We start from the raw sequence: 16,417 nt of genomic DNA, 5'->3' as shown, positions 1-16,417 counted from the left end.
TAATATTAATGAAGTTGCTAATAATGCTAGTTTGTGTATTTCACATCTATAGGCAAAAAGAGGAAAAGTATTTACTGATAATAACTATTTTACTCATTTATTTTCTCGCCATAAATATAATAAAGGATCTTTAACTCAATTTAAAATTAAATACACAAAAAAAAAATTATTTCTGAACTTAAAATCCAATTTTAATGTATATTTTGAAGAAATAAATATTTTTTTCAAAATCTGATTAGATGTAATATTGAGAATTTGCTATCTAACTTTCAAATAAAAGCGATTGACTTGCAATGTAGTGATGCACTGAAATACTTAATTTGAATTATATAAATTTCTTTTTGATACACAATATTCAAATTAAAAAAAAAAAATTCAATTGAAGATATATTCATATATATATAATATATATATATCTGTGTATGTTACAACTCATTTATGCAAACAAACTTTTTCTAAAATAAAAATATATCAAATTAAAACATAAATTAGCTATGTCCAACAAATATTTAGAGTCAATTTTGAAAATTAGAACGAATAACATACAACCTTAATTCAATAAAATATTACCAAAACAACATGAATTTAATATTTCTCATTAATAAAAATTTTACAATTTATAAATTATTATTAAAATTAATACTAAATAATTTAAGTATATTCGAAAAATTATTTAATTAAGTATATTTTTTTATAAAATTAATTATTATAATAGGTATGTGTTTATACACTTTTGGCTTGCAAACATTATGAATGATCACGTCTTATAAATTATAGTACACACACTTCACGATATGCATTATTACTTTAAGAATATTGTCTATATTTAACTCCTAAAAAATGGTTAATATCAAATCCTTTTAAAATCATAATTGAATGCAAATCGTAAATAATTTTTACTAACTTTGATTGCATTATATTGACTTACTATCGTATTGTAATGTACAATAAAAATACAAAACTTACTTTTAACTATTATTAATTTCAAAAAATGATTTATTATTAGAAAATACACCGTAAGGTGTAAGTACTTATTACTTCAATTATTATTTAACCTAACCTAACCTATTTGATAAATTACAATGCATCATATCCCCACTAAAAACTATCCGTGAAGTTAAATTTTATGTAACGTGTACCTACCAAAACCTGTTCATCTGCCAGTTTCGGTAATATTAAACTTCATACATGCAAGAATAGGCTAACTCTACAGTAATTTAAAAATTAATCATCATTCTTATAGCCACATAAATACATTAGCGATAGACAAAGAACAATCAAAAAAGCTTCACATACCTTTTCCAACAGGTACGAATTTTTTATTGAAGATAATTTATATTTTGCTTATAATATTGATAACCATTTGTTGAAAATAATTCAAAAAAAGTATTACCAATATATAGACTTTATACTAGATAAAAAATAATTTTATTATCATAGTTATCATACCTATTACTTATTATGTTATTTTAACTACATTGATAGGATATGATATAAATTGTTATAGATTCATTTAATATATATTAAGTTGTAATATTATAGTTAACCTTAACATAAAACGCTATCAGTTGAATGTCGCAATCGTGGATATTATTCGTTACGTTTTCTGCTATTAATTAAATCCTCGATATTGCTTTATTGCTTTACGTTTTTGTTTATTTTAAATGTCACTTTTAAACTACACGGCTTTTCTTACCCACTTTGCAAAATAAAATGTTTTGTTAAAATGTGATATTTGTTCAGAAGCCATTTACGATAAATGTTCGAGACTTAAAGCCATGGAAATTAAATGTCTTACGATGAAAAATAAATCGTTAAGATATTTTTGTTCGGCAAATGATTAAGGTTTAACGGGATTTCCTGACTATAAATTAATAATTAAGAAATAACCTGTAGAATTTAAGAGGCTCAAAAATTACCATTTTAACGTACTAACGTACTAGCTGTAACGAATTTATAATAATAAAATGAATGGCCATAATGAACGTGCAGACCTATGATTTATGTAACCAAGAGTAATTTTAACCAATCCGATATTCGTAATACTCATGCTCCCGACCGCAATCAGGTAAATATAAATATCATTCGGTATCTAATAAGTAATAAAGCGATAATAGTATAAATCAAGGTTTTTCGTATCTATAGGTCGTTAACAAAAAAAAAAAAACCCCAAGGCTCTTAATAATTACATTATTTCCTGTATCAGAGATATTAAATATAAAAAACAACAAGAAACTCTCATCTCAATACCCATCAATTCCTCTAAACTCAGATCGTACTTAATGTCAAAGAAACCATAAAATTAAGAAACTTCGAAAGGAATTGACATCGAATGGTAAAATTAATTTGGCTATACAATTTTTTTAAGGAGAGTACAAATAATTATGCAAAAATATAGTAGTACCTATAATGTATATAATGTTAAAGCTATTTTAAATGAATACGTTTTTTTATCAAAATGTAAAGGGTTTGATTAGTTTGAAGACCCGTGATTCAGTTATTTCTTTCGATTATAATTTATTATTTTTATCTATAACTAAAATAATAATTTTAGTGATGAAAAATTAGGGCTTATAAATTATAATATTTTTTAAAAGCTAATCGGTGTTTTTTGTAATTATCAAGTTGGCTTATTATGCACAAGATACAGATTGTAAATATTCTATTTTGAGATAAAAGAGCTGATCTAGTATCTAGTATGAATCATGATCCAGGGGTAGTGGAGTTTTATAATTTTTAAATCTTAAATACAGTTGCATTAAAATACCCTGAATACGTATAGAAAATATTATTGATATAGATTATGTTTTTATCTTATTAAATTTTTATATGGTAGCATTTATTTACTTTTAAATACTCATTAAGCTATTTACACTGCATATTATGAATTAATTGAAAATATTATGTCCTCTCTTTCTATTTTAAATATTTGAACCATAAATTTCAATTCATCCAGTTTTATATAATCAATTTATAAACCTTTATCTAATATTACTGATAATTTGGTTACTATAATAGTTTCATTAATTAGCCTGACTCAAGACAATGGAACATCATACATTTTTACCATTTTCAATTTAATATTCTCTGGTAGTCTAATTGTTAATATTCATAAAAATTTGTCACACCTACTTATGAAGTCTACTATAATTCTTTAGTATTCACCTTCGCTTTAACCTCTACTCCAGTTACTCATTAACTACTATCAAGTGCAATTTTAATTAATGTAATTTTGATGATATTTATATAATTATATTGAGACTTGATTTTATCTATAATTTTAAAAATATGAGTTTAGAAGCTATCGTTTCAAAATTCATAATATTTTATGTTAACGTTCCAAATTAAATTAAATTCTTATCACAATAAATTAAAATATTAAGTAGATAACTCCTGTTCTCTGAAATTTTATAAATTCAAAATAACACATTCAAAAAAAAAAAGTTAAATGAGTAATTCTCAAAAAATTATTTCACTTTTTCGGTACTTCATAAAAATTGTGAAGCATTGTCTCTTTAGGTCCATGCTAACTATAACATGTGCGTTACGTCCATTTAGAAATATTAATACTTTTTTTATGCCAGTATTAAACACGTAATTAACATGAATTCGTACGACTAATTTTAAAATTTGTATTATTTTTATTTATCCAAAAATGAAAAATTCGTTGTGCGCAGCTGGTGAAACACGCCGTAATTAATTATTTTGTTCAATTCAATCATTTTCAAAATCTGAGTTACCACAAAATCATTTAAACAAATTTTACGCTTGAAATTTGAACTGTCATGAATTAAATATTGATAAATGCAAAATTATTTCATTTGCCTGTTTTAAAAAACAAATTACATTCGATTATAAATTTAATAATAACAAATTAATAATAATATGGTAATATACCTATCAATAATTAAACGTTTAGGAATACATTTTGAATTTGGTCTATAGTATTCAAGTTTCACCATAAAACAATTTTGAATAAGTCTAAAAAATATTAAGTTTTATTAATACTCAAGATTTTAACATACCTCAATCTTAAAAACTTTATAGTGCTTAACTTTTGCGATCATCCTTGTATTTAGGATGAATAATTTGGTTTCAAAACTTATCTACGTATTTAAATTACTTTTAGTTAATACAGTATACATTTTCAAAAAGGATTGCTTATGTTAAAAATACACCTTTATCTAGTAATTTCTTTAAATATATCCATTAATTAATAGATTTCTTAAAAATACAACCTTCTGATATTTTATTTATATAAATATAAATATAATATAATCTGTATGTATTAAATGATTAAATTGAACTTGTTTTAATATAAATCCAAGTTCTCTCATACTTTCCCAGATCCAATGATCTTTTTATATCTGTAATACATTTAAGTTTAATTTTATATTAATATAAAGAAGATCATTAATGTATGAATAATACATATATTAATATATTAAGTTTAAATTACTCTTATATTTAAAATATTCTAAATCTAAGTTTCAGTATTTATACTTTGTTAATTAATCTATAATCTTTGTTGAGTTTACTCTAATCTTGGTAGTTACTCTCAATTGTATTTATAATAATATGTTCAAAGAACTTCCGCCAATTGAATTTATTAGTTAATAAACAATTTACGATATTCTAGGTCCACACGCAACAGGCAATATGGAATTTATAACAAAATATTCCGAAGAAGGATGTTTTGCAAGAGTATTTTACTCGACTAGTATTGCATCTGATCAGTTGGACGTAAGTATAAAAGTTTCGTTGATTATAAATACTATATTATCATATCATTCATATCATACATCCAATATATAGTGCAACCTTTACAACTGCATTAGATATTTACTAAATATAACAATATATTTAGGTATAATTTTTTTTTTTTTTTTTAATTTATTTTTACTGCAAATGAATCACACAAATTAAAATTAGAATAACCAATAATCGATGTCTGTTTATTTGTGGAACGGAAAATGAAGTATAAGTTTTAATTTCTTACGTTCAACACTTTTATTATATTTATAATGATATATTAAATCATTTTTATTTTTTATTTATATTACAAAAGTTTTTATATTGTGTTTGAAATAAGTATAAATAATAATAGAAAAAAATATTATAAACATAAAGCACACTTAATTTTTGTATAAACTAAAATAACACATTTGATTAAGTATGCTTACCTATTATAAATCATTTAAGAGTATAAAATTTGGTATCGTAAATCGTTAATTCGATACTGACTGTTATTTATCGTGGTCTAAAATACCCGTAACGACAAACATCGATTTTATCATATATTAATATCTTTATCACCTTATTGGTAAACCAAAAAATGTATATTATAAGGGCTATCTTTAATTCTATTAAATCGTCTATAACAATAAGGAAAACAACGTCAAATCTCAAAAACATATCGATTTTTTTTTAATATATTGTAGTGAATATATCAAATAGTAAGTGATTTAAATAAATAAAACTAGATAAATCTAAATTAAGTACAATTATTTTTTAATATAATATTGTTATTGTAAACTATTATTTAATAACAACAAAATGTACCAATCTAATTTAGTCATAAAAATTAAACCAACTCATATTTTTAATACCTACCTCTATATTATTATATTGAACAAAACATGGGCAAAGATTAGAGAAACAATGAATAAAGCCGCAGAAAACTTACAAGTCTTGTGATCGAAGAAAATTAATAAGTGATTCAATACATTTCATGAAACAGTCAGGAAGCATAACTTATTCAGAATTAACGTATTACAAAACACCAAACAAGAGAACATACAAGCATATCAAAAATCAAGATCTCAAGCAAGTAAAATATTAAGACAGAATAAAAAATTAGCGTAAAATAAATTTACCGAGGATATTGAAATATTCAAAAGAAATCCTAGATTATTCTTTAAAACGTGCAAGTCTAAAGAAAGGCTGCCAAACAACAGCATCAATAATGAAGGACGACCAAAGAAACTTTATAATAAATACCAAGAAAGTTGTCATACACTTCGTGGAATTTTTTAAGAAAACTTTGAACAATATGTAAAATAATAACACATCCTACGAAAAAAAATAACCTAACATATGGCAGAGCCAGAAATCACAAAACCTCTATTAGATGAAATTAAAACAATAATTATTATCCTAAAAAATAATAAAACACTTGGAGAGAACAACATAAATTTGGAGTTAATAATACTAGCTGGCAAACAGTTAACAACGAAATACACTAGTATTTCGAACAGGTTAAAGATTTTAAGTATCGGGGGGGGGGGGGTTAATATCAACCATAAAAATTATATGCATAATGAGATCAAACTAAGAATAAATGCGCGAATCGAGCATTTTCTCATTGAACGAGTTGTTAAGTTCAAGAATTTTATCATGAGTGATAAAGAAAAAAATGTACGTAACCTAATAGTAACATATACCTGTGAAACATAATCGATGACTCAAAGGGATGAGGAGAAACTTCTTATTTTCGAAAAGAAAGTATTGAGAAAAATTTACGAACCTGTCAAAAACGAATTGACTGAGAACTATGAAAGCATAAAAAATACCAACTTGGAATTTATTTACTACAAACCAAATATCAAATGTTTTTTGAAAGCCAAGCGTTTAGAATAGGTGGGTCATGTACGACATGAGGAAGAAAACATAATTCGGAAGATACTGATTAATAATCCAACTGGCAAGTCCCCTCTCCAAGGGAAGACCTCGACAACGATAACAAGATAAGGTCAATACAGATATAAGAATTAGATGTAGACTGAACAGCAAACATCAAGTCCGCTACTGATCATGACGTGTAGAGGGGATGAATAAAAACTGCAAAAAGCCTTAATATCCCATAAAGCAAAAAAAAAAATTTATAAAAGTTCACTTAAAGTTTATTAGATAAGTACCTACACTATTAATGTGTTCATTGAAAAACATAATTATAATAATTATTCTTAATTAATAGGTAGGTATAATAGGTTATTACTGCGTATCTTATTAGTTATTCGAGTGTATAAAATTTACTTATCTATTTATAACAGTAGTTCTCAACCGGGGTGACATGGACCTAGCTTAGAGGTGACGCAGAATTTTGATAAGAAAAGAAAAAAAATTTAAAAAATTAATTTTTTCGAAAACAATCATATTATTTCTTATAATAAATATATTATACACCTATACCACCACTGTCGTGTACATAACATACCTCAAAGTTCGTATCTTTATAATATTTTGTATTATTTATATTTAATCTTTTGATCCGAAAAACACGTGTACTTAGTGATTTGTCGTGCGATAACGCTGCGATACACAGCTAAAATTGTTTATTATTTTGATGTTAGGGTGACGCAGCGTTTGATTCTAGTGACTAAAGGTAACATGAATTAAAAAAGGTTGAGAACTACAGATTTATAATGAGGTAATTTTCATTTATATACAATAAATTATGTATAATTTTGGCTAATTTTCTCTAACACTAATAATAATAGTATGCAATACAAATGAGTACTTATTCTAAATATAAATTACTCGTAATTTGCTATATTGTTATGCATAATACTATGAAGTCAACGCATAAAGGTACTAGGTCATCATAACTGAAATTACATATTTTAAATTTTAAGTTAATCACAAATCAAAATTTAATGTGAGTATAATATTATAACACCTATTTTATGCATATATATGATTATTATTACAGAAATACTCAGATAAATGGATTCCGTGGATTCCAAATGAAATGTATTTGAAAAAATTTTCCAATGCTCTTCATGTACCTTATTTCATATTCAAATATTTTCCACCACTCATGGGTCAAGGTAAGGTTTAAAATTTATGATATTATTCGCGTGTTAAATTATAATTTATTAATGATCAATTACTTTTTTTTTTATGTAATTCAAAGAGCATTAACAATAGAAACATTAAGAAATACTTCATATTTAAGATTTATTTCTAATAGATGATAAAATGTATCTTATTATTAATGCTTTCAAAACAAAACAAAAAATCCCAGTAGGTAGGTACTTTTTTAAATAATTTAGATACACAACTAACAACACTAGTATAACATCGTTGTTGAAAGTGATTAATTTTATATTCGAGTTCGATTAATCGTCAAATTTAAGGCGTAAACGAGATTGAATTAGGCATACTATTCATGAACTTTATTTTTAACTGAGACACATTTTACAAACTTAACGATATTTTTATCAATGAAACACGATATCGTACATGTGAGTATCTAAGTACCTAACTGGCACTTTCTATTCCCTCGATACGCAGCGACACGGTCAATAAAATTACTAATCACGTTTTCACAGACTGGCCCATACAGTTCATTTATAAACAAGTAATTTGATTAAGCTCCAAAAGAAGGTTATAAAGAAAAAATGCAATTTTTTTCTATTCGCAATTTTCATAGATACAAATATTTTTATATTTTATAATTTGTACTAAATATTTATTAATAACGAGAAATTAGGGTCAACTAGGGATTTGAAAAACACAATACAATAAATAATATCTAGCAAAAACCTTCAAAATATTTATTTTTTATTGTCAAATTTTCAAACATATCATTAATCACTGGATATGCTTCAAAAATGATAAAATTAAAAAATAAGCTCTTAAAGAAACAAAATCACTAAATATGCAAAAATGTGCACTATAAATTTTTAATATTTTTATCTTTTTTCGTAGTATCCTGAAATTAATTTTAAACTTACTTAGCAATAAATCTAATAGGTAGCCAAAAAAAATATAATATGTAAATACAATAACATCTGAGCCCTAATAATGAATAATATATTAATTATATACTATTTAATTTGAATTAGATTTTGAGATCATATTCAAATAAAATACTATTTAAATTAAAAATTCTTGAAAACTTTTAGTATTAAATCTTAATATTGTGAATAGGTATCAGTTACTAGTTAAAAATAACTTATACATGTATATATAATTTTGAGTAATGTATGTAATACAATATTGTAATGTATTTAGTATGAGGCGGTTAATAGTTTTTTAATCTTCTTATAGGTACTAATTAAATCTTTTAATATTTTTATATGAGTATATTTTAAGTTAATATCTTTAATTTTACTCATGACATAGTTTGGTTAAATTATATCATAAATCAATATATCATCTTGAAAAAAATTTATACTTCCAAGTATACAAATATGTGACTTTTAAATAATTAAAGTAAAATATGAAAAATGGCAAAATTTAATCATTGTATTCATATTACACTTTAATAGTTTAGTCATTTAATGAATAAACATCATACTTTAATTAATGAATTAAAAATTATTGATAAAATAAAAGCAAAAATAATCTTTACAAACATTTGTATTTATCTATTAACAGAAGTAAAATATTTATGACATCGAAGCATTGAAACAAATTCTAATGTGCTTGCTTTCTCCCTTTCTTCATTTTTAGGCTTTCCATTAAAACACAAAATAAAAATTATTTTCAAGTCCACTCTCATTATCATATAAGTAATCTGTAAAAAAAAAGAAAAGAAAAATTACCCTGTTTCAATAAATTATTATTATTTTAGTTTAATTTAATTTATGTTATTAAGTGTAAAATATAGTATAAATAAAAAAAAAAATTCTTATTTTATAAGTTTATTTTTATAATTTAAAAATTGTTTTTTAAATTTTCAGAAAAGTAGGAAACTATTAGTATTGTAATTTTATTTTTATATTTTTTGGTTTAAATTACTCATATTGTAAATTAAATTTAAATTATATTTTGGACACATCCCTTAAATTTTAAAGCAAAATGATTTATAATCATTTAAAATAATAATACAACATTTAATTTATTCTTTTGACCAGGTGATGACACATTCTCCCATCTATCCTATGATTTAGAGTTACATTGAACATTATATTTTATTTGTTAAATAATTATTTATGCATTAATAAAATTATTAATGAACTCAACAACTTACATTTTCATCTGTAATTATTTCAATTTTATTTACTGAGTGTTCTCCTTCATTAATTTTCATCTTTTCTACTACATCAAATTTAACTGGAACCTAAAATTAATACTTAATAACTAATAATTCAATAAGCGAATAAACATATCAATTTTAATACCTTTGGATAACTTATTATAATTTTATACTTAATATATGGATCCATTTTAATAATAGATTGACTTCCATTTGAAGAATCATCATCAGTAGCATATTCAGGTGATTCAAACACTAACATTGCAGATAAAGCCTCTGCCTTCTGCTTTAATTGTTGCATCCTTTAAGTATAAAAACAATCAATAATTCTACATATTTTTTCTTTACCATTATTTAAACTATAGTTTAATTATGAATAATAAAAATAAATAATTTTAAATTGTAGGTACCTACTTTGTGAAAAAATGTAAATTTTTGGTTTCACTTGTATTTTTTACTTCACGCAATGATGATTGTCGTACAAGTATTCCGTAAAAATATAACATAAATTTAGAAATTGTCATGTGTTTGAATCTTTTAAACCATAAAAGCAATGGAGGTAAAATACTTTTGCTCATAAACAACGAGCCAAATCTCCAAGACTAAAATCAAAATGAAAAGTCAAGGCACATAAACTATGAATTCTGCTATATATTTAATTATGAGAATATGTTAAATTCTTTAATAACAAAATAAATATACATAAAAATTTCAATTTTTTAAGTTCAAACTTATGATGTATACTATAAATCAGTGGACAATGGTCAGTAATTAATTAGTAGACTACAGAATACTTTTTATAATTAAGAGGACACCTAACTCTAAGATAACTCTTAAAACTCAACCTAACTTGAATATAGGCATGCACACAAACTTCACAGAGTATACCAAAATAAACCTAAAGGTCCTTCTATCTAAATAATGATAAAAAGTGTAATAATAAAAACACAATTTATATTTTATTGTCATTGGTGTATCATTTGTATGAATATTTTTTATGATAAAATATTAATTGACTATTAAATTTAAGTTAACGTTTTATCAGCATGAAATATTAAAACCAATTTAATTCATAAATTGAACTTGTTCAATATCTATTTACAAGAATATTTTTTGAAAACAAAATTTTGATTTTATAAATATTGAAAAATCTACACAATTAGTCAACTTAACATATTTGAAGAAAATTGAAAATGTATTTTTGTTATACACAACCATGTCCAAAAAAATACATATTAAATACTTTTTATTTGTCAAAAATTACTATATAATATAGATAGATATATTTTAAATTGTACTTATCTATACTAAGTTCACAATACTTTTTGGTAAGTGGCAAAGCTATATATCCTTATCGGATACATCTTGTTTATACATCCCCAATGAAATTAATTTAGTCAGTCTGATTTTAACTTTCACACCCCAAATTGTCAACCACCATATCAATATTTAACTAAAATATTTTTTATAATTTACTCATCCATCCTATTTTGACTTTTAAATACTATTGTTAATTTGAAATAACTCTGCATAGCATTTAAACTTTGCTATTTCAAAACACTAAGAATACTAAAATTATATTTTTCACAAGTGAATGTCATGATAATTGTCTATTTCTATACTTTCTAATAAGGCATTATGCTACCATTTTGTTACATTAAGATTTCATTATAGGTAGTGTATCCTACCTTGGTAATATTTAATTTTCCTTCAAAGATATATAAATGAGTCTTCCCTGCATACCCTTAAGTACACATATACAACATTTATATTATTTTTGATTACTATAAAATTATTACCTCTTTGTTTTGATAACATTTTTCCCACAAGATAAATGCATCACTACTTTCCTTTAAGCTAATCAACGAATCAAAATATGACCATTCGCCTAAATGTTCATGACACTTGAATAAACATTGAATACAATCCAGTTCATAACTGTAAAAATATATTTTGTTTATAGATTAAGTAGGTATTCAAAAAATATTAAAACAATATTTGTAATTAATATTTCTAACGTAGTTTATAAAATATAATATATTTATATTATAGGTAACTGTTATTCATATTTTAGACTTTAGACAATAGAGATAAGTTGTTACTATTACCATATTATAAATATAATAAATGTCAAATTCTCTGTACATGTTAAGCAAGCTTAAAAATAAAACTATATGAAATAAAAATGCAAAAGTTATTTTATCATCAATAATACATTACTATTTTAAAAAAATCACATGATGACAAAAATGTCATCTATTTATGTTATACTTATTTATGTTTACTGTTTATAATAATTTTACTGTAATTTCTACTGATAGAGCATGCAATAACTTTGTGTGTAAGCTATACCAATAACGCTTGTTATTGCTTGAAATACTGGCTATTCCAAAAACCTGCTTCAACAGCAGCTATGTTACTAACCACTCAGAGCACGCTCATTCAGTTGTACTTCTTCATTAATTAATTTTTATTATTTATATTGAAATATAATATGACAATGTTTTTTTATATTTTAGTTTATTTTGCTATTTTTAATACTATTTAGTACCATAAATACATTATTTCATATAATAGAAAATTTAATTTATTTATAAACAAAAAAAATGTTGAGATAATTTATTTTGACTAAAATAGAAAATACTATAGAACATTATGATAAATGAGCATGCTCATACTTCTAAGTTAACATTCACCACCAAATAAAATACTTCAAAAATATAAAATGCTTATTAAGCTGATTTTTAAAATTTATAAAATTTATATTATATGAAAACCAAACATATTGATTTACTATCTGCTTATCATTATTTATTTATATTTATAAATTTAACATTAAAATGTTTATTTACCGTACAATTCTTAGTACTTGATCAACAGGTGAAAAATTATTAAGATCATTCTGAATATTTTTAACAGTTTCAGATAGCTCACTAAAATTAATCCAACTGTTCGATGATCCAATTTCATATAATTTATCATATAGTTCAAGAAGTTGGAGTCTAACAGATATAAACTGTAAAAGTGTAGTCATAAATTTTATAACATAGTTATCATCAACCTCAGTCTGGAGTTTTTCAAGGTCTTGATACAAAGTCTTGTACACAAAGTCCAGGTAGTTCTACAATGAAAATAAATAAAAGATTCAATAAGCACAATCATTTTTATAAATTATTATTATTAAAATAGATACCTCATCTTCTTTTCGCTCAAGCATTTTATTTTTTGATGGCTCAAAATTAGTGTCATAATAATTCTTTTCAGCTAAAGCAAAATCACATAGAATATCAAACATTGCTTTGGGCCAAGCATTGTTTAAGAATACTAAACGTTGTCTTTCCTGAAAATAAATTATTGAATAGTTCCTATAATTTACCTAGTGGCTAATATTATATTAAATTACCATAAACTCTTTTGCTTCATCGTAGTTAGATTTTGATAAATAGTTAAAAAATATACGAACAATTTCTTCTTGAGATTTTGGCATGTTTATGTCATTATTATAATATTATAGTAAAGTTTATTACTTCTTACTAGTATAATTTATAGCTATTGAATGAAAAAAAGTTTATAACGTATTACTATTATTAACAAAATACTTAATCAATGTTAATCATAAACGTTGTTTAATACCTAATCAATAATACATAAATATTAAAGAACAATATCATCAATACTTACATTATGATTTATGATAATTATTAGTATTAAGGATCATTAGATTTATTTAATTATTATTTATTTCACATTTAAGTAGGTATCAGTGAATCACAATGTTTTTAAAAATGATTAATGATAATAATATTATTACTATTATAATCTGTACCTATTTCGATGCGTCTGGTAATCATAGAACCGATGTGAAATGTGTATTAATACTGGCGCTACTGCATTAACGAATTCCTACTCTCACTAAAATCATTTATAATTTTATAGCCACTACAGCAAGCAGTAGAAGCTATAGAGAACAATATTTATACAAATCACAATTTATTGAAATTAATAATTAATAACACTTCATGATCGTAGTAACTATATAATATACATATATATTATGTATAGATTAAGATTCCAAACTATAAGAAACTAAAATTTGAGAAAGAATGAAAAAAAAATGTAATGATATCAGATAAGATTTTTTGGCGGTATAAAAATTATATTATGAAATTTTGGTATGATGTAACTAAACAGTTCAAACTTTATTTTTGAAAACGATTTTTAAATTTATTAAATTATTTTGTTAATTTATGAATGTAAACAACAATGACTATTTTTTTGCGTATAAAAATCGATGTACCTATGTGTAATAACTTATTAGATACCTACCTACCTTTAATAACTAATTACATGTATCGTGTTCATATATTATATGTATTAATATAAATTATTATTATAAATAAAAATTATATGTTTATGTGGCAAATTGACCTTTTATATATTATACAAATAATTAAATATCTACCTAATTATTAACTAAATAATATTAAACTTAAAAATATTTTATTTTTTTTCAGAACTAGGTCGAAATAATTAATCACTTTAGTCTACCTCAAAATAAATAAGTATGCAATTATTACTATAAGTATAGGGAAAAAATATTCATAAAAAAAAAATAGTACCTATTAATATAATATTAAAATTGTAATTAACTTTATATAATCCTAATTATAATTATTTAAAAAATCAAAATGAACAAAAAAGTGGCTATAATAACTTAAAATAACCAATGTAAATCATCAAAAAATCGATATATATATAAATCGTATATTTTTTTTAAATTTCAAGTACAGATGGCAAGTATTTATATCTATATAATGTATTACTCACTAACGTAGTGACCTTTGCAAGCACGGATTTAGTAGATATTTAATTAATATTATTTATGCACTAATTTCGTATCTAATTACTTTTTCTTAAAGGCTAAAATTCTAGAAACACGAAATAATTTCTTGAGTTGTTTTATTATGCAATATTTGGTTAGAATGTTCCAAAAACGTTCGTATGCATGGGTACCTATAACGGAATCTAGGTAAAAAAGCCAATGAAAAAAAGCTACGGAAAAAAAAAGACAAATTGTTAAAGTAATGGTAATTAAATATTACAAATTGTGTTGTTCTCATATAATAAATAGGTGATAAACAGGGTTCGAGACTTATTGTCGAATTTACCGACTTATTTAACATTTTGAGAGGTATATCTTAATACTAAAATAATTTAATACAGTTTTTTAAGGTTAACTGGTTAAGTCTAGGTATTTGAATAAAGGTAATAAAAAATATAATTATTAATAAATATTATGAGTAGGGACTGGATTTATATGCAAATGCATATAAATATATGTATTGGAATAAGGTTTTTGAAATCTGATAAGAATTGTTCCCGATTTAGATCATTCTTATTAAAATAACACCAATTATATTTTTCATATTTTGCATACATATTAAATGCATATTAGTAATTTTATATTCTAGTAAATTTTTAATCATTTAATTATATTTAATACTTAATTATTTATCGAATGACGTAACTTGGATATGATAAAAAGAATTAAAAATACTTAATTAGGTACTATTATTTTAACAATTAATAAATAAATAAATAACGATTTGTCTTTTTTTTTCTATTACCCCTATAACGTCGCTATAACTTATATACTTATATAGTATATATATAACTTATATAGTTAATAGCCGTAAATAGATAACACCAGTCTCCGTGCTAGCAAATTACCATGAAAAATAATATTTAAAAATCACCATACTTTAAATTTTCTTTAATTTCCTACAGGCTACAATAGTACCTATGTATATAAAAGTGAAAGAGAAATGTATGCACTCGTTTTATTGAAGATAAAATTATTTTTACATATTCATTGGAAACTTAATTCCTTTTAATTATTTATCACATTTAAATACGAGTTTAAAATCAGAAAAACATACGATCACAATATTATAATATATAATTAATTATTACCAAATTTACGAATGTATAACAAAATGATAACGGTAACATTAGAGCGAAAAACCGTGGGCGACCCTATACGACGGCTGTTCTCATTCTTCGGGTGTTGAGTTGCCGGATGACGCGTTTAAAGCGCTTACAGACTGTCTCCGGTCTCGTCAGAAGTTGACAAGTGAACGTTGGACGGAATATTGCGTTGAACTGCAGATGCGCTGATCGTTCGACGGACTTGTAGGCAGCCGCAAACCCGAAGCGTAAGTGAAGAAGTTCGCAGTCCGCATGCTGAAGAAGACGTGATGCGTGTCATGTGACCTTATATAAGACTAGAGACCAGGGATCCCACGCAAAACTTACACCAGTCACGTTTTTTTCGGCATACGTACTACGGGCTTTTTCGCCTGCGCCTCGGGTTTCCGGCCACCGTGCATCCGATCGAACATACGGTGCGGATCCTGATCCTCGTCGACGATC

General features: G+C 24.1%; 2 protein-coding genes across 2 annotated transcripts; one reads left to right on the top strand and one right to left on the bottom strand.

Moving 5' to 3' along the window:
• Positions 1 to 23: 23 nt before the first annotated feature.
• On the top strand, positions 24 to 15,882 carry LOC112598181. Its single transcript, XM_025344571.1, has 5 exons — positions 24 to 67; positions 1,244 to 1,308; positions 4,640 to 4,743; positions 7,712 to 7,829; positions 15,773 to 15,882. The coding sequence occupies exons 1-5, from the start codon at positions 24 to 26 to the stop codon at positions 15,877 to 15,879; spliced, it is 438 nt and encodes a 145-aa protein (XP_025200356.1). The 3' UTR covers positions 15,880 to 15,882.
• LOC112598281 (KICSTOR complex protein C12orf66-like) lies at positions 9,349 to 14,022 on the bottom strand. The gene is made up of 9 exons (XM_025344682.1): positions 13,812 to 14,022; positions 13,389 to 13,534; positions 13,179 to 13,325; positions 12,838 to 13,106; positions 11,785 to 11,923; positions 10,400 to 10,587; positions 10,131 to 10,287; positions 9,980 to 10,069; positions 9,349 to 9,523 (listed from the first exon to the last, which is right to left on the bottom strand). Exons 2-9 carry the CDS (start codon positions 13,470 to 13,472, stop codon positions 9,371 to 9,373), a joined length of 1,227 nt encoding a protein of 408 aa, XP_025200467.1. The 5' UTR covers positions 13,473 to 13,534; positions 13,812 to 14,022; the 3' UTR covers positions 9,349 to 9,370.
• Positions 15,883 to 16,417: the final 535 nt, after the last annotated feature.

The sequence above is a fragment of the Melanaphis sacchari genome, unplaced genomic scaffold, assembly GCF_002803265.2.
Source record: "Melanaphis sacchari strain LSU unplaced genomic scaffold, SCAv2.0 Contig0_pilon_pilon, whole genome shotgun sequence".
Classification (NCBI taxonomy): Eukaryota; Metazoa; Arthropoda; class Insecta; order Hemiptera; family Aphididae; genus Melanaphis; species Melanaphis sacchari.
The sequence above is the reverse complement of the archived record's forward strand: the minus strand, read 5'-3'. Positions and strand labels throughout refer to the sequence as shown.